General features: G+C 46.5%; 1 protein-coding gene across 1 annotated transcript in view; it reads right to left on the bottom strand.

The window, feature by feature from the left end:
- Positions 1–19,405, bottom strand: part of MYO7A (myosin VIIA) — a 116,777-nt gene that overhangs the window by 51,722 nt on the left and 45,650 nt on the right. The window contains exons 15-17 of the mRNA XM_073335284.2: positions 11,954–12,091; positions 2,201–2,359; positions 1,012–1,104 (exon numbers count right to left, since the gene is read on the bottom strand). Coding sequence (XP_073191385.1) covers positions 1,012–1,104; positions 2,201–2,359; positions 11,954–12,091 — 390 coding nt within the window. The remainder of the gene's footprint in view (positions 1–1,011; positions 1,105–2,200; positions 2,360–11,953; positions 12,092–19,405) is intronic.

The raw sequence follows: 19,405 nt of genomic DNA, 5'->3' as shown, positions 1-19,405 counted from the left end.
GGATTAGTTCTAGTTATGGAACCTGCGACTGGGATGGGTGTTAGAGTCCTTCAAAGCTAACGGCAGATGTCAGAACAAGAAGCAATGGTCTCAAGTTGCAGTGGGAGAGGTCTAGGTTGGATATTAGGAAAAACTATTTCACTAGGAGGGTGGTGAAGCACTGAAATGGGTTACCTAAGGAGGTGGAATCTCCATCCGTAGAGGTTTTTAAGGCCCGGCTTGACAAAACCCTGGCTGGGATGATTTAGTTGGGGTTGGTCCTGCTTTGAGCTCAGGGTTGGACTAGATCAGGGGTGGGCAAACTATGGCCCTCCAGATGCTCCACTAGGGAGCAGGGTCTGGGGCTTTCCCTGCTCTGGTGCTCCAGGAAGTGGTGTTGGGGGCTTGCCCCACTCCATGCAGCTCCTAGAAGCAGCAGCATGTCCCCCCTTCCAAATCCTACACGTAGGGGCAGCCAGAAAGCTGCCCCCGCCCCAAGTGCCACCCCCGCAGCTCCCATTGGCCAGGAACTGTGGCCAGTGGGAACTTCAGGGGCAGCATCTGGGACAGGGCATCATGCAGAGCCACCTGGCTGCGCCTCTGCGTAGGAGCCGGAGGAGGAACATGATGCTGCTTCTGGAAGCTGCTTGAGGTAAGCACTGACCAAAGCCTGCACCCCTGACCCCCTTCCGTGCCTCAGCCCCCTGCCCCAGCCCTGATCCCCCTTCCGCCCTCTGAACCCCTCGGTCCCAGCCAAGAGCACCCTCCTGCACCCCAACCCCTCATCCCCAGCCCCACCCCAGAGCCTGTACCCCCAGCCAGAGCCCTCACACCATCCCGCACCCCAACCCCCAGTTTTGTGAGCGTTCATGGCCCACCATACAATTTCCATATCCAGATGTGGCCCTCTGGCCAAAATGTTTGCCCACCCCTGGACTAGATGACCTCCTAAAGTCTCTTCCAACCCTAATATTCTATGATTCTATTACTCTAACGGCCCCTCAATGCATGGACAGCCTGAGAGCATCTTACCTTCAGGAAAATCTTCGTCTTGCCAATCTGCCAATCATCATCTTTCCCAAGCACCACTTCAGCAATTCGCTGGCACGTTCCACGCAGGTCGCCCTAGGAGAAATGGGGCAGCGGGACTTAGCCTATGCCTCAGATGAACACCAGCCGCCCCTACCAGCTATAAACATGGGGTGGAGTTTGATCTCACTTCCACCTGTTTTACACTGGCGTAATCTAGTGACATTAATGAGGCTCCTCCTCGTTTGCATGCTTCCCTCTCCTGGCTGGCCTAGAAGCGGTGAATGAAGACGACGATTCGTTCTAGTCTCAATCCCCGATCCATGGCAGTGGCCGTCACTGCTGACTGCAGTGTCTATACAGTAGATGTGCAGTGACGGAGCAACACAGTGGGCTGCATCGTGGCTTGCAGAGGCCCGGGCTGTGGTGGAAGAGGGAGGAGGCACGCCGCCTCAATGGCAGGGTCAGAAGCATTATGCCTTTGATAGTAACACCTACCAAGGCCTGTGGGGAGCATAGGGAGAGGTCCTGCTTGCTACACCCATTGAATCGATGCAGCCAGGACTTCCCCAGTGCAGCCATGCCAGGGCACATGAGGGGCAAGCCATGCCCAGAAAGGCCCCATCTCTGGGCTGGCTAGTAGTATCAGCTGTGCTCCCCAGCCATCCCTCCGTGGGCTCCCTGTGGTCCCTGCGAATGTGTTGTCTGCAGTTTTCAGGCAGTACAGGCTCATCCAGTTAGTTTAACTGTTACTGGGGCTTCTGAGCTCAGCTGAATCATAGTCTCGCATAGACCCCATCCTATCTAAGGTGCTGAGAGGGCCTCCGTTACCATAGTAACTGAGGGCCTCACAGTCTTTCACGTGTGCATCCCCACAACCCCGCTGTAAGGCAGGGAAGTGCGATCCCCATTTTACAGCTGGAGAACTGAGGCCCAGAGACTAAGAGCCAGATTTTTAAAAGCACTTAGGTGCCTAATTCCCATTTAAAATCAACAGGAATTAAGCACCTTTGAAAATCTGGTCCTAAAAACCACTTGCCCAAGGTCACGCAGTAAGTGTGGCAGAGCAGGGAACTGAACCCAGGTCTCTGGCTAGCACTCTAACCACTGGGTCTTCCTTCCTCTTAACTTTCTCCAGGGCATTAGCATGATGGTTTTTGATAAAAATCCAAGCCTCTGCTTAAACCTGTACCTGCTTGTACGCCGGCTTCACCCCAGGCATGAGGACACGATACCTCTCCACAAACTCCACGAAGCTGTAGCGGATGGGATAGCCAGCCCTGCGGATCCGGATGGTCTCCATCATCCCTGAGTACCTCAGCTGGCGAACACACAGCTCCCGATCAAACAACTGGGGAGGGGGAAAATCAGACCGGAACATCAGGGGTTCTTTTGGTTCTGGTATCAAACCTCGCTGGCCTGTGGACTGGCTTAAGCCGTACCATCCAGCCAAGGCCAGACTGAATGTGGGGGACAATCTGAAGTCTTGTGGGGGGAACAAATACAACATCTTCTCCATAGAAACTTTACGGACTGCAGCATGGGAGGGCCTGATCCTGTGAGGTGCTGAGCACGTTAGTCTCCATCCCTTTGTTTAACTCCCACTTGCACAATGGGATCAAGAAACGACCCATAGTGTACTGCAGGGAACTGGAAGGCTGTGTGTTAGCATTCACGCTAAATCCCCCCCCTTCAAGCAGAAAATGAAACTGCTTTGGAAAATGGTGCAGCTTGCTGGGCCCTGGCATTGACAAACACCTACAAGATCTCTATCAAGCGTTCTTAAAACTACAATACCCACCTGCTGAAGTGAAAAAACAGATTGACAGAGCCAAAAGAGTTCCCAGAAATCACCTACTACAGGACAGGCCCAACAAAGAAAATAACAGAATGCCACTAGCTGTCACCTTCAGCCCCCAACTAAAACCTCTCCAGTGCATCATTAAAGATTTACAACTTATCCTGAAAAATGATCCCTCACTCTCACAGTTCTTGGGAGACAGATCAGTCCTCGCTTACAGACAGCCCCCCAACCTGAAGCAAATACTCACCAGCAACCACACACCACACAACAAAAACACTAATCCAGGAACCTATCCTTGCAACAAAGCCTGATGCCAACTCTGTCCACATATTTATCAAGTGACACCATCATAGTACCTAATCACACTAGCCACGCCATCAGGGACTAGTTCACCTGCACATCCACCAATGTGATATATGCCATCATGTGCCAGCAATGCCCCTCTGCCATGTACATTGGTCAAACTGGACAGTCTCTACATAAAAGAATAAATGGACAGAAATCTGACATCAGGAATCATAACATTCAAAAACCTGTAGGAGAACACTTCAACCTCTCTGACCACTCAGTAAAAGATTTAAGGGTGGAAATTTTGCAACAGAAAAGCTTCAAAAACAGACTCCAGTGAGAAACTGCTGAGCTTGAATTAATATGCAAACTAGATACCATTAACTTGGGTTTGAATAGAGGCTGGGAGTGGCTGGGTCATTACACATATTGAATCTATTTCCCTATGTTAAGTATCCTCACACCTTCTCGTCAACTGTCTAAATGGGCCATCTTGATTATCACTACAAAAGTTTTTTTCTCCTGCTGATAATAGCTCATCTTAACTAATTAGCCTCTTACAGTTTGTATGGCAACTTCCACCTTCTCTGTATGTATATATATACATCTTCTTACTATATGTTTCATTCTAGGCATCTGATGAAGTGGGCTGTAGCCCACGAAAGCTTATGCTCTAATAAATTTGTTAGTCTCTAAGGTGCCATGAGTACTCCTGTTCTTTTTGCGGATACAGATTAATATAGCTGCTACTCTGAAACCTGTCATTAGGGATAGAGGGGTTCAAACTGTTTGGGGCTGTTCTTATTAATGAACAACAACAATAAGGGCTTGTCTACACTGCCAAGTTTCTGCGCAGTAAAGTAGCTTTGTGCGCTCAAACTGCAGGCATGTACACACGGCCACACCACTTTGTGTGCAGAAACTCAGCAGCTGCAGAGCTGCAAAAAAACCACCTCGACGAGGCCCCAGCGCTCTATTGCCCGTGTAGACACTTGATTGCTTTCTGTGCTGTAATTGGCCTCCAAAGCGGTCCCATAATTCCTCAAGTGACCTCTCTGCTCATTGTTCTGAACTTGGCTGCCCTGGAGACATGCACCCTTCCCCTTTCAAAGCACCGTTTCTGACAGCCGTTGGGTGCTGTGCTGATCTGCTCGGGGACACAAAGCAAACCATTAATGTGGAATGCTCGTGCTGTCCAGTTTGGCCAATGTACATGGCAAAAGGGCATTGCTGGCACATGATGGCATGTGTCACATTGGTAGATGTGCAGGTGAGCGAGCCTCTGATTGTGTGGCTGATGTGATTAGGCCCTATGATGGTGTTCCCTGAATAGATATGTGGATACAGTTGGCAACGGGCTTTGTTGCAAGGATAGGTTCCTGGGTTAGCATGTGCCAGCAATGCCCCTCTGCCATGTACATTGGCCAAACTGGACAGTTCTACATAAAAGAATAAATGGACACAAATCAGACGTCAAGAATTATAATATTCAAAAACCAGGCGGAGAACACTTCAATCTCTCTGGTCACTCGATTACAGACCTAAAAGTGGCAATTCTTCAACAAAAAAACTTCAAAAACAGACTCCAACGAGAGACTGCTGAATTGGAATTAATTTGCAAACTGGACACCATTAACTTAGGCTTGAATAAAGACTGAGAGTAGATGTGTCATTACACAAAGTAAAACTATTTCCCCATGTTTATTCTCTCCCCTCCTCCCCCATTTCTCAGAAATTCTTGTCAACTGCCCACCTTGATTATCACTACAAAGGTTTTTTTTCTCTCCTGTTGGTAAGAGCTCATCTTACCTGATCACTCTTGTTACAGTGTGTATGGTAACACCCATTGTTTCATGTTCTCTGTGTATATAAATCTCCCCTCTGTATTTTCCACTGAATGCATCCGATGAAGTGAGCTGTAGCTCACAAAAGCTTATGCTCAGATAAATTTGCTAGTCTCTAAGGTGCCACAAGTCCTCCTTTTCTTTTTGCGGATACAGACTCACACGGCTGCTACTCTGAAATCTACCAAACCACTGAGCCATCCTTCCACTCAGGGAGAAGAAGAAAGTACCTGCCCTGAAGAGCTTAAACTCTGACAGACAGACATAGGTCAGGGCAAAAACACACTGGGAGATCCGGAGAAGGAGCGAACTCAGGAGTGCTTCTGCCGTGTGGCTGTGCCTGGCCTGGCTCAGCGACAGCACAGTTCTGATTTAATGTGGTTGATAGTTTCCAAATGGCCTGGCCGACCTGTGTAATGCAGCCCTCCCAAAGGGCATCTGATAAAACCTCTCCACACACCAAGGCGCCTTCTCTCTCGCTGAGCACTGAAACACAATAATCAATGATGACCGCATCGGGCAAGGTACAAGCAGATAAACCAAAGTATAGAGATGTTAACAACCTGTCCACTGTTGGCTCAGGGAATTAGCACAAAAGATGAGAACAGGACCCAGGAATCCTGGTTCCCCAGCTCAATCCCCAACAGCGCGTTGCCCCAGCTCAGTGTTACCAGCCCTACACAAGTGTTCAGCTTCAAATGTCAAATAAAGGAAGCACAAAAACCCTTAATAATGAGCTGAGAAGGGGAAACTCACTACAGGGACCTTCCCAGCCAGCTCTCTCAGGACATCACAGACACACACCTCGGACTCGGAGGGGCAAATCCTGCCCCCTGTTCCATGTGTGTGGGGGGGTCTGACTTACTGGGACCAGTTCAGGCCTGCTGGAGAGGAGGGGGGCAGGATGCTGCTGGGACCCTGCACAAGTCTCTACACCCTGAGCACCTCAGAGCTGTGCTCTGTGAGGGATCATGTGGGGGTTAGTCATTATTATTCAAGTATTCCAGTACTGCTCAGAGGCCCCAGGCAGATCAGGGCCCCATTGTGCTAGGTGCTGTACAAATATCCTGGCCCCAAAGAACTTACAGAGTTAGTATAAGGTGTAACAGGTGGGTGCAAGCCAAGTGTGGGGCTCAGGGTAAAGACGAAGTGATTGTAACACAAGCAGGCTTGGTCTCAGCCCACCCCCCACCTCGCCACTATGTGCTGGCACTGCTCGAGGTGGGCCTCCTGGATTGGGGACAGGAGAGATGCAGAGGGAGCTTGGGGGACTGTCTGGTCATTTCTCCTCACGGAGCGGATGGGTGGGAGCCCTGAGGCCGCAGTAGCAGCCTTGACACCATTCTCTTGTGGCAATTTGGCCCTGTCATTCAGGAAGCCAAAAGGGAAGAAAATCCTTCCCCTAATTAACAAAGCAGGAGTTTTAGATTACAGAGCGGCCCGTGTCTCAAACCTTCTGCTGTTGGAGAGCCTGCAAGGAGTGCCCTTAATAATAATTCCTCTTCATAAAGGGCCAGATTCTGCCACCCTTGCTAATACCGAGCAGTAACCATCCGCTGCTTGCAGATTCAGGGGCAACTCGCTGTGAACAAAGGGTAGCAGAATCTGGCCCTTGCACTTGACTCAGAGCCCCATGGAGTCAATAGAAAGATTCCCACTGACTCCAGCAGTCTTAGGATCAAGCCCGGGGCAGGGCTGCTGGCCTGTCTCCCCAGTCCCAGCAGGACTAACACTATGCTAGAGATGCTTTCGGGCCCTTCCCCCGGGGCATGGTTTATTAATTGAAATAAACTCCCAAAGTAACGAAAAACAAGGCCATTCCCCTGACCAATGCAAGCTGCAAGGGCCCGGAGTCCTCTCACTCTGTACCCCTTTCTCTGATCCAGACCCAGGAGCAAACCTCCCTCCTGCAACTCCCCAGAACTGAGCTCTCTCAGAACTTTACAGGCATCACCTGACCCCTGCCTAGCTGGGTCTGCTAACTGAACAAGGCTGGCTGGCCCCAGGATCTTAAAGGGGCAGACCCACCCTGTTACACCCTGATTCAGGAAAGTACTTACGTGTGTGTGTGTGTGTGTGTGTGTGTGTGTGTGTAACTGAGCTCACAAACAGTCCTCTTGAAGTTGATGGGGCTACTCACATGCTGAAAGTTATGCATGTGCTTACATATCTTCCTGAATTGGGCAGTAAGTGAGCTCCTACGTTACAGAGCCTGCCGCCAATTTATGGATATTCTTTTCTTTCCTCCCACAATCTGTTCATTAATCACATTTGTTTCTTTCACACTACTTACAACACCACACAACTATTCAGAAACAACCATTCGGGAGCAAGAGAATACACTCAGACACACCTGGGTGAAAACAAAGTCATTTTCCAAAGTTAGCTTCACGGGGAAGCAAAACATTCAAAAAAGTTATGGACAAAAGTTTGAAAATCATGTAAAACTGGGGTGGGCAACCTATGGCACGCGTGCCAAAGGCGGCAGGTGAGCTGATTTTCAGTGGCACTCACACTGCCCGGGTCCTGGCCACCGGTCTGGGGGGCTCTGCATTTTAATTTAATCTAAAGTGATCACTCTCCTTACAAAGTGTATGATAATCAAGTTGGGCCATTTCTGGGCCATTGTAAGGAGAGTGATCACTTTAGATAAGCTATTACCAGCAGGAGAGTGGGGTGGGGGGAGGTATTTTTTCATGCTTTGTGTGTATAAAAAGATCTTCTACAGTTTCCACTGCATGCATCCGATGAAGTGAGCTGTAGCTCACGAAAGCTTATGCTCAAATAAATTGGTTAGTCTCTAAGGTGCCACAAGTACTCCTTTTCTTTTTGCGAATACAGACTAACATGGCTGTTACTCTGAACACTTCTGAAAGGTTGCTGACTCCTGATGTAAAATAACAAATGACCAGGGCTTTCCGCTGGCCTTTCACTTCCTGCTATCCCATTTCCTAACATTATCAGCACACTTTCCTTTATATCCTGGGACAGAAAATTAACTCACAAAAAATGTTTTTCTTTCACAACCTTTCTGCACAGCCTTAGGTTCCATGATCTGTTTTTCAGTTCTGTATTTTTAAACTCATTCAAAAAATAAACACTCTCATTTTAGCATAAAACCACATTATACATCTTACAAAGCTGCAGCACGGAGCTTAGCATTAACTGTCCAATTTGTGTGTCTCTTTTGGATTAATCTTGCAATCCGCACGCTCATGAATAGTTTCACTGACACCCCTGTGGCTACTGGTGTGAGTAGGCACGACTGATTTGGGGGCTGCAAGAACTGGTCTTTACAGAGTGGTTAAATAGATGCAAAATTCCAAACCCAGATCATTTTAAAACTCAGGGGAGTTCAAAACTGGGGTTTTGGAACAATTTGCTAAAATTGCATCTGGATCCAGGTTGTAATTTTCAACACACTCCAAGTTCTGGAGTGACGTGGTTTTGATTTGGGCTCCTCTCTGCTGATAAACAAACACTAGTATTATGTTTTGAGGTTAACATGCAATTAAGTGCACTTATATATATTTTTAAATTTCGGTCTCTCCCATTCTCCCACTAAACAAACATCGGGCCAGAACAACCTGCTCATAGACAGCCATCAAAATATTTGTCTGACCATATTTGTTTTGCCAATCAACAGATCCACACATATATGTTTGCTGCAAATATATAGATAAAATTACCAAACTGAAGTTTATGATTTTAGAATTTCTGTGCCATTTTGCCCTGGTAACATTCAGAGTTAAATTCTGCCCATAGCTACTAAATCTGGACAGAGATGTAACAGACAGCATAATTTTGCCCAGTGTATACATAACTTACAAAGACACCAGTCACAGACAAACCATAACACACAGCAAACTAGGAATAAGTAAGAGAATCTCTTTTCAAGTATTATAAGTAATGATTAGTGACCAGTAGAGATTTTTAGTAAATTTAGGGTCCAACCCTGCAAAGTGTGGAATTGGGGATGCTCAGCACACAGCATGAGGAGCTCAATGCTTCATGGTCCTTGCACACCCAAGGGACTTAGGTGGGAACTATGAGTGTGCAAAGAATGCAGGATCAGACCCTGAAGAGTTTACTTTATTGGGGGATATGCATAAGTGTTATCTTCCCTTTCATCTGGTAACTGCAATTTGTCCCCAAAGTACTAATGAATTTTAAATAGTCATAACAAACCCAAATAAACAGATCATCGTTTTACTATGTATTAGTAATTTTCAATGGCTGAGTAATTATTTCCTTTGACTTTCAGCTGCTAGGTCAATCGGCTTGGTGAAAATGCACTTCTCACTGCCTGTTAAAGGTGATGGATTAATGGGCTGTTATATGTTCATTAGATTGAAAACATTAAAACTGGAACAGGCCTTTCCAGCTCATCTCTGCATCTTCTTGGAAATTGCAGCTGAAAACATTGCTAACCTTTCACTTGTGCCTCTCAGTATCTCTAACATCTGTTCTTTTAACTGCATTTAGGGACACAATCCAGCAAGCCTGACTCACATGAAAAATGTCTATAGAAATTATCTCCTTCTGTAGGTTATTAGGTTGATTGCTTTAGAATCCTATATAATTTCTATAGAACCTTCTTAGATTTTGCTCTAACAGGGGTGAAACTATGAAGGTTCTATTGAAATCAAATAGGATTCGAAAGCAATCAACCTAAAAACCTATAGAAGGAGATGATTTCTGCAGAATCTTTAAACCCTCCCATAGAACTGAACGGAGAATTGCAGCCCTGCTCCTGAATTCTACAGCTTCATTCAAACATTCTATAAGACCACCATTCTCTATGGAAATCTATAGGGCTTTTCATAAAGGGAAGAGGCTCCAGCATGGGTCTCTAAGGGTGCCGGGATGAGGCCCTCACTTTGTAAAACATTTTGGGGGACAGTTTGTAGAAGATGCTTTACAAAGAAAGGACCCGATCCTGCAAACCCTTCTTCAATTGACATCAGTGGGGTTCCAGGCATGAGTAAGGAGTGCAGATCAGGTTTCTAGACAGACAGATGGACCTCGATGGGAGTTTTACCATCAACTTCAATGGGTCCAGGGCTTTACTGTATTGTGTCCACATGTAAACGCTGCCTCTATAAGAAGAAAAGGAGTACTTGTGGCACCTTAAAGACTAACAGATTTATTTGAGCATAAACTTTTGTGAGACAGCTCACTTCATCGGATGAATTTAGGGGAAAATACAGTGGGGAGATTTATATACACAGAGAACATGAAACAATGGGTGTTACCATACACACTGTAACAAGAGTGATCAGGCAAGGGGAGCTATTACCAGCAGGAAAGCCGGGGGGCGGGGGGTGGGGAGGAACCTTTTGTAGTGATAATCAAGGTGGGCCATTTCCAGCAGTTGACAAGAACTTCTGAGGAATGCGGGGGGGAATAAACATGGGGAAATAGTTTTACTTTGTGTAATGACCCATCCACTCCCAGTGTTTATTCAAGCCTAAGTTAATTGTATCCAGTTTGCAAATTAATTCCAATTCAGCAGTTCTCGTTGGAGTCTGTTTTTGAAGTTTTTTTGTTGAAGAATTGCCACTTTTAGGTCTGTAATCGAGTGACCAAAGAGATTGAAGTGTTCTCCGACTGGTTTTTGAATGTTATAATTCTTGACCTCTGATTTGTGTCCATTTATTCTTTTACGTAGAGACTGTCCAGTTTGGCCAATGTACGTGGCAGAGGGGAATTGCTGGCATATGATGGCATGTATCACATTGGTAGATGTGCAGGTGAACAAGCCTCTGATAGTGTGGCTGATGTGATTAGGCCCTATGATGGTGTCCCTTCAGACAGAGACAAATACCTACAAGATCTCTATCAAGCGTTCTTACAACTACAATACCCACCTGCTGAAGTGAAGAAACAGATTGACAGAGCCAGAAGAGTACCCAGAAGTTACCTACTACAGGACAGGCCCAACAAAGAAAATAACAGAACGCCACTAGCCATCGCCTTCAGCCCCCAACTAAAACCTCTCCAGCGCATCATCAAGGATCTACAACCTATCCTGAAACCCATCACTCTCACAGATCTTGGGAGACAGGCCAGTTCTTGCTTACAGACAGCCTCCCAACCCGAAGTAAATACTCACCAGCAACCACACACCACACAACAGAACCACTAACCCAGGAACCTATCCTTGCAACAAAGCCCGTTGCCAACTGTGCCCACATATCTATTCAGGGGACACCATCACAGGGCCTAATAACATCAGCCACACTATCAGAGGCTTGTTCACCTGCACATCTACCAATGTGATATATGCTATCATGTGCCAGCAATGCCCCTCTGCCACATACATTGGCCAAACTGGACAGTCTCTATATAAAAGAATAAATGGACACAAATCAGAGGTCAAGAATTATAACATTCAAAAACCAGTCGGAGAACACTTCAATCTCTCTGGTCACTCGATTACAGGTCTAAAATTGGCAATTCTTCAACAAAAAAACTCCAAAAACAGACTCCAGTGAGAGACTGCTGAATTGGAATTAATTTGCAAACTGGATACAATTAACTTAGGCTTGAATAAACACTGGGAGTGGATGGGTCATTACACAAAGTAAAACTATTTCCCCATGTTTATTTCCGCCCCCCCACCTCCACTGTTCCTCAGACGTTCTTGTCAACTGCTGGAAATGGCCCACCTTGATTATCACTACAAAAGGTTTTTTCCCCCCTGCTCTCCTGCTGGTAATAGCAGGAGAGAGAGGTGGGGGGAGAGAAAACCTTTTGTAGTGATAAACACCCATTTTTTCATGGTCTGTGTGTATACAAACATCTTATGTATTTTCCACAGTATGCATCCGATGAAGTGAGCTGTAGCTCACGAAAGCTTATGCTAAAATAAATTGGTTAGTCTCTAAGGTGCCACAAGTCCTCCTTTTCTTTTTGCAGATACAGACTAACACGGCTGCTACTCTGAAACCTGCCTCTATAAGGACACTCAAAACACACCATGCGAAGAGGAAGAACCAGCGCTTACCATGGGCTTCTTATATTCATTAGGTTTGATGCAGCGGACGAAGAAGGGCTGGCACCCGCTGAGGGTTCTCATCAACAGCTCGAGAGATCGCTTGAATTGGCTGCTGAGTGTCGGCGAGCGCTTCCTTGTCTCTGCTCCCTGGAAGAGAGTGGAACCACAACAAATCTGTCTCAGGAAATGAAAAGATAACAGAGCTTTTCCCCTCTAGCCAAGTCACTGGGAACCTCCTCTCTAGCTGGAGCAGGGGCGGGGTGTGTGTCAAATGTGGTGCACGGATGGCGTTCAGACTTACTGGCTGAGGAAGCAAAGGGGAGAGCTGAAATATCATCTGTTTCTGGAAACTACATGGAGGTTTTTGCCCATGAGGATTTCAGGTTCATAGTTTGCTATGAGTTGGGCCAGCTCCTCAGTTGGTGGAAGTCAGCACAGCTCTATTTACACAAGTGGAGGATCTGGCCCAATTGTGCATATTTCCATCTCCCTGTTCCAGACAGTGCATGTGGCATGAGACCATGCAGTCAGCCAAAGGTGCCTTACATAATGCTTGCTTAGTGAGGACTAGAGGAAATCCCTGAGCGTGCTGGAATTAGCTCCAGGCAGAGGAACCCAGGAGCTTCATAGTAAAGAAAAGGCCACAATTTTTATTTCTCATGGACCTGCTTGATGCTCCAAACAAGGATCTGCACTGGCTTGTTGCATTGTTAAGGTGTTATACAGGAAGTCAGGTTAGATCTAATGGTCCCTCCTGGCCTTAAAACGTATCCGTCTATAAAGTCTGTGAATAGAGACTTGGACCACAGTGGAGAGTGAGGTGTCTCAGCCTTACACTCTGTGTGGGCTATGTGGACCTTGAGTCTGGGCACATAGATACGAAGTGGCTCTTGCCCTATCTGATGCACCGGGCAGCACAGCAGACCCAATGCCAGGAGTATTGTAATTTGCCAATAGTGTCATGCAAGACTCCAATTATCTTTACTGACTGTTGGATTTTCAGGCCCATAGGGGCACAATCAAGCCCTTAAATAGCACCAGGGCATTTTCACTGAAGAGTATTGAACTTGGATTTGCTGACTTTCAGGGGATGCTGGCAAGGGTTGTTTATTCCCCAGCTTCCATTGAGTGGATTCATGTTGGGAGCATCTTCTTTGTGTTTGGAAGAGGATATTAACTGGATTGATGCGGGGAGAACTTAATCTGGGGTGAGTTAGGGTGATTTTGTGGATGTCCATTCAATTGCTATTTTCTGGGTAGGTTTTAAAAAATCCATACAAGCCTTAGCGCTCTGGCTTAGTGTACATTACATTTCAATCTGCTAGCCACTTCTCCCTAGCTGGTGAAAACTATGAACAGAGCAGGTCTTGAAAGCCTTGTAAGATTAAGCCCCAGGAAAGTGCAGCAGAATTTAGTTTACCTGAGTCCTTTTTATCAAGAAATCTCTATTAACCGTGTTTGGGTTACGTCCTACAATGTGCATCAATTAGACTGATAAAGCAGAGTAATAAATCGTGTGTCCCTTGTCCTATTCAGATCTATGGGGTTCAACTATCCATCAAAAGCTATCTAGATGTTTAAAGAAAGCTTATGGAGGATGTAGGTAACACCAGTGGACTCGGATGAATTGGGCATCAGACTGTAACTCCATGGGACATGGACATCCCACTAGATAATCACTAGATAATCAATCCTGGGAGGATTCCAGAGAAGTAGGTGGAAGGTCCAAAAAGAAAGGATTTTGCCAGGTCTTTTCTAAAGGCCTTGTGTTCTTTACTGGCTGATGAACAGGGGCTATAGACAAAAAGTGGCCCCACTATCATTGGCAATATTTGCCAAATTTTATGTATTTTTCCCAGTTGCTAAAATTGCCCATCACCAAAGTCTCTGGGCACTGTGCTAACCATACACGTAGCACCTTTCTGGAGGACATCAACAGTGAAGACTTTTACCCAGCAGGAAAACTCTCAGGAATTTTGCACAGCTCTGGCCATAGGGGATTGTACAATGAAGCCCAAACAACAAAACAGAAAGTCATAATAGAATTCCAAAAGGGAAAGTGAACAGTTCAAACCCAGCTCATGCACACACCAGAAAAACCCAGCAATGCCGGAACAGGAGAGTTTAGTGCCGCAGCCGTTAGCTATCCCAGCAAACCTTCACACAGGGATACATTGCTAACATGTGTAATTTATATCAACAGGCACAGACCCGGACCCCTGCGAGCGCTGTGGAGTTGGTGATAAATACCCTGTTAGCAGAGTCTGGTTTGAGGAGGACAGGTTGTGTCAGCAATAATACTGCTCGGATAGCGGGAGGGCAATGGGATGGGGCTGCTTTAGATCAACAGCACCACAGTGTAAGTAGCCACCTCCAGTGCAGCACCACGGGCTGGCTGCTGGAGGGGTCAGAAGCAGACACAGAGGCAGAAACCAGGCTTAGCAAATTCCCATTTTGGAAGTGAATGTGCCCCTTTCCCAGCAGAACGATCTGGGCCTGACCGGGAGCCCTTGTTCGGCCAGGCTGCGGCGGAGAGGTCATCAGAAGCCTTCCAAGGCCTCCTAAAATGGGGAACATTTTAAAATGGGGCGAGGGCGATGCTGCCTCTCTAGATTGCTGCCCAGCTTCTCCTCAGCGTCCGCCTCTCCCTATCTCTTCCCACGCCTGCGGAGGGGCACGGTGCAGGTTTCACCTCCAGGCCTCAGTGCCTCGTCCAGTGCCTGACTGGGGAGATGGTTCTAACACAAACTGCCAGAAAGCAACTTAGGTTCCAAACACTCCAGCCGCTATATCAGTGATTCGCAACCTGCGGCCCTCAGGCCGCTTGAGGCCAGTCAGCACAGAGCTGCGGCCCCTGTGACGTCCTCAGGGCCATTCAGGTAGCATTGGATGTGGCCCCCAACAGTAAATAGGTTGAGAACCACTGCTCTATATACAGGCAGGGCTTATGTAGTCCACGACTCGACCAATCAGAATAGAGTGCTCAGCGGCTGCAGGGTCCCCACACATTGCATCTCACCTCTGTACACAGATCACTCTGAAAAACGCAGTGTGACAAACACTAGGGCCAGGGATCCGGGTGAGAAATTAAATTATACAACCAAACCTCAAGCAAGGCTTTGGACCAGACTTTCCTCTCATGCTGGTGTGATTCCACTCAATTCAATGGTGTTATTCCTGTGTACACCAGTGTCAGGGAGAGGAGAATCAGGCCCTTTTCTTTTATTCCAACTAAGGGGTCAAAAAGAGGAGTAGAAGAACCTTCCAGAAAGACTGGTTAAGGCCAGGTCAGTGTCACCTGGGAGAAAGAAATTCCTTTGCTCCAAAAGCAGCAAAATTCCATGGGTCAGAAGGTATCCCTTGGAGAAAGACCAGCATTCACATAGCTTCTCTCATTGTAATATACTTCCTAGCTTTTGCAGCTTTCGCCTGTAAAAGTCTCTGGGGCAGGGACTATCTTTTTACTTGTGTTTGTACAGCACCCAGCACTATATGTGCCCCAATTGGAACTGGGGCTTCTGGACAATGCCATAAATATTGTACCTCAGCAGAAGGCTAGCAGGCCTCTCTAATGGCCAGCCAAGACAGAAGTTTGATTTGGGTCTCAAACTAGGCTGGCCTAAAGTAAATAATTTCTCCACTTTGAAAAAACCCAAAGGGACTCAGACGATGTAGGTGGGAAATACGGGTACAGAAGGGAGATGCGGGAAGGCATGTGTTCTGCACAGTGTTCATACACGCTTTGGAGGCACGTTCTTCCAGCAGCTTAGATCAGCCTGGGTTCTACAGCCAGAAAACGGCAGGCTGCCGTACGCAGTAACACCGCGCGGGATACAAATCAGCACTGACCCCGCTGGCGGGACATAACACAGGCTTTCGCCCAGTGCTGACTGCCTGCGTCTCTCCATGGTCAAGGCTGGAGCACCTGGGCATCATTCCTTAGCACCAGCGAGGACGGTTACTAGCCCATTCCTCTGGCAGACACAGTGCTTTTTGCCTTTGCAGCGTTCAAGACATGCACCGGTCCTAAGCTGACACCAGGCCCATGTCACCAAAGGTCCAAGTGAAAGGAGGCACATTGTGAATGAATGCCAAGCCATAGGGTGTGGGTGCAACCTGACAGTCCTTCAGTAGCTTCACTCTCACTGACTTCCCTTGGAGTTCGGGGTGTGCAAGGAACGCAGGGGTAGGCACTGAATGCCTCACGGCAACAGTGACATTCTTCAAAGAGGAAGAGGATCTGCACTCGCAGAACACCGGCATTAATGGAGGGGAAGGCAGAGACGCACACACATCCTCAGCAACGCAAGACATGTGGCAGGTTGAGGTTCCAGACGAGGGAATCTTCCCCTTAAGAAAGGATTTGTCTATTTCAGGAATGGAAGGAGTTCACTCAATTGGGAAGCACTTACATGGCTCTGAGCAGCTGAGGTAACTAACTGAGCTTGTGACAGAAAAAAACCTATTTCGCTTGCTTCCTGAAGCTTGTGAAGGATCCAGGTTTTCAGGATGCAAGAAGACAGGGATGTGCACTGAGGGATCATAGCAATTCTGTACCATTGTCTTACAGCAGGGGTTTTCAACCTTTTTTCATTTGACAACCCCCCTAAAAAATGTCAAGGGGAGGTGCAGACCCCTTTGGAAATCTTAGACATAGTCTATGGACCCCCAGGTTGAAAACCACTGTCTTACCGTATATTTTGCTACATACATACATCTCTGTAAGTAGTGAGTGAGTGAACCAATGAGGCCCACACGACAGAGCGCCGAGAGCTGGGTTCTGTTCCCAGCTCAGCCACTGAGCTCTTATGTGTTGGGCAAGTCATTTCACTGCTCGCTATTACGATTTGTACTAACATAGCACATTGTACTAGGTGAGGTAAGAGACAGACCCTGCTATGAAGAGCTTACAATCCAAACGACCAAACTGAGAAAGGGTGGAAGGGGAAACCGAGTCACAGAGAGGCAAAGTGATTCATTCAAGGTTACACACAGGTCAGTGCCAGAGTCCAGAATAGAACTCAGGTCACCCAAGTCAGTGTTGAGTGCTGTATTCACTAGAATTCAATAATTCACTATTGCTTCTTGGTACCTCAGTTTCCCCATTTGAAATTTGGGGTCAGTGATACGTACCCCTTCTTTATTATTAAAAAAATTATTGTGGGACGTCCTTCGGGGTTCCAATCAAGGATCAGGAGCCCGTTATGCTAGGTACTGTACAGACATCAAATGAAAAGATGGTCACTGCCCCAAACAGCTTACAATCTTTGAAAGTGCTTTGAGATTGAAGAATGCTGAAATGCTACTTAATAGTGCTAAGTATTATTGTCGCCCTAGGATCTCTGTTACACAGATCATCAAAATCAGCACAGATTAAAAATATGCTCCCACATGACCATTCCACCGCTTGACTCAGTGCTTAACAATTACTATTTTAATTCATTATTTTTAAAAGATCAAGTTATTCTGAGCCAGAAGAGAGCAGAAAAATGGAGGAAGTTGGTAAAACCTGTTTGTCCTGTTGTTTTCCTCAAACTCAAACTGGGCAGCTGCATTTCTCAAACATTTTCCACATCAATTCTCTCCTGTGTTTAGAACCCATCACGTTTCAGCCTCGAAGGGATTGTTTGGTGTGTAGCGAAGTTCTAAAACTAGAGATGGGCCCAAATGACACTCTACAGCCCACATGCCCTGGAACGTGGAGAGCAGAAAGGAAGAAGATTTGGTTTCAAAATTTGGATGTGAATTTTTTTTTCTTTTTTTAAAACCAGGGCCTCTGTTTATAAGCGCCCACACTGGAATTCCAAATTCAGCCACCCTGGACTGTTGCAGAGTTGGGAGAGGTTAAAATTCAGACCCACATCTGAATCTGAAGTTTGCAAGTCAGGCCCATCTCTAATATAACCCTCCTGATATCAGAGGATTGTCGTGGAAATGCTGACACAACCACAATTCTAGCACCACAAATGTTAGTCTCTATTATACTATATGCTACACGACAGCCAAACAAGAAGCAGGGAAGGTTTGGAAAGCTATCAGAACGAGAGCGAAGACTAAAGGTTAATTCGGAAGGACCTCTGACAGGTTAAGAGCTCCAGTTTGGATAAGCACCCAAAAGTTTAATACTTACAGTATCTGATCCTCTGGGGTCAGTTTGAGCTATCCTTAGAACAAGCCGGCTCATGAGAATAGCGGTACTTCCAACTGAGCCGCCAATACAATCAAACAGCCCCCCTCTTCTCCCAGATGAAAGTCAGAAGGCCTGAGCTGTGTGAAAATGGAACTGGCCCAGATCTTCAGTTGGTGCAAATCAGCGTAGTTCCACTGAAGTCAACAAAGCTACACTGATTTAGGCCAGCCAAAGATCTAGCCTATCGAGTTCAATGAAAGTTAACCATAATTATTCAAACCTCAAAAAAGGTTTTGGTTTAAAGACCAAGAGTGTGGGCTGGTTATGACTTTATCCAAACTGGCTTTCCATCATCGCTGGGTCCTCTGCAGAACCTCAGCTTTCCTGGGTTGAATCTAGCAAATACACACAAGGGCTCATATTCCTCTATCTACTGAACACAGCCTAAGCAGATTCTGTGGACAAGATGGACAGCTGTGACAGGTCCATCACAAACAACACAGGGGTAGGAGTGAACCAGAAGGAGCACAGTATTTATCAAAGAGAAGTGAACGTTCAAAGAGGAACTCATGTATTTATTTTACCTTTGGAGTGGGTGCTGGTGACTGGCCAAAAGTACTGGATGCATAGCCACAGAGAAACTACAAGAAGCAAAGGCAAAAAAGAGAGATAGAGAATAGAAAAAAAGTGAAAAGAAGGAATAACTAAGAGGGGAGTTCTGAGTTTTCGGTCAGTCCTTGTGATTCGGCACCACTCGTGCCTCCCAGAACAATGCGATAATTCTCGGGACCGTGTCTATTTCTATCCTCTCTCCTTCCACTTATCTAAACACTGGCCTCCTCACAGCTTTCTCACTACTGTTGGTGAAAGGGCATTCGTCCCACAGCTCCTGCCACTTGGAACAACCTTCCTGCCTCTCTCCGAATCATTTATTCTCCATCCCTTTTCAAACCCCGCTAAGAAACACAACTGCTCCCCTTCAGCCAGAATGTTTAATACAGAGCTGGCTGGGAAATGTCCACAACAACAAAATGCTGACAAAAAATCTAATGAAGTTTCCCTAACTCTCTCCCTTCTTCCCCCACTTTTAGTGCCAGTTGGTCAGAAAATTTCCATATAAACTAAAGTTTGAGGCCCCTTCCCCCAAAAATCAGAAACAAAATATTGCAAAACTTTAGATGATATTTTCCCCAGCCTGCTCTATTTTTTAACTTCCATCCCCCTTTGTCATAAGCTTTCTCTCTGCAACCGTACAACCAAACTCTGTCAAGTGAAACCTAACTGGCTTCAAAACTGAGCGTGATACATTTGTGGAGGGGATGGTATGATGA

The sequence above is a fragment of the Lepidochelys kempii genome, chromosome 1, assembly GCF_965140285.1.
Source record: "Lepidochelys kempii isolate rLepKem1 chromosome 1, rLepKem1.hap1, whole genome shotgun sequence".
Taxonomy (NCBI): domain Eukaryota; kingdom Metazoa; phylum Chordata; order Testudines; family Cheloniidae; genus Lepidochelys; species Lepidochelys kempii.
The sequence above is the reverse complement of the archived record's forward strand: the minus strand, read 5'-3'. Positions and strand labels throughout refer to the sequence as shown.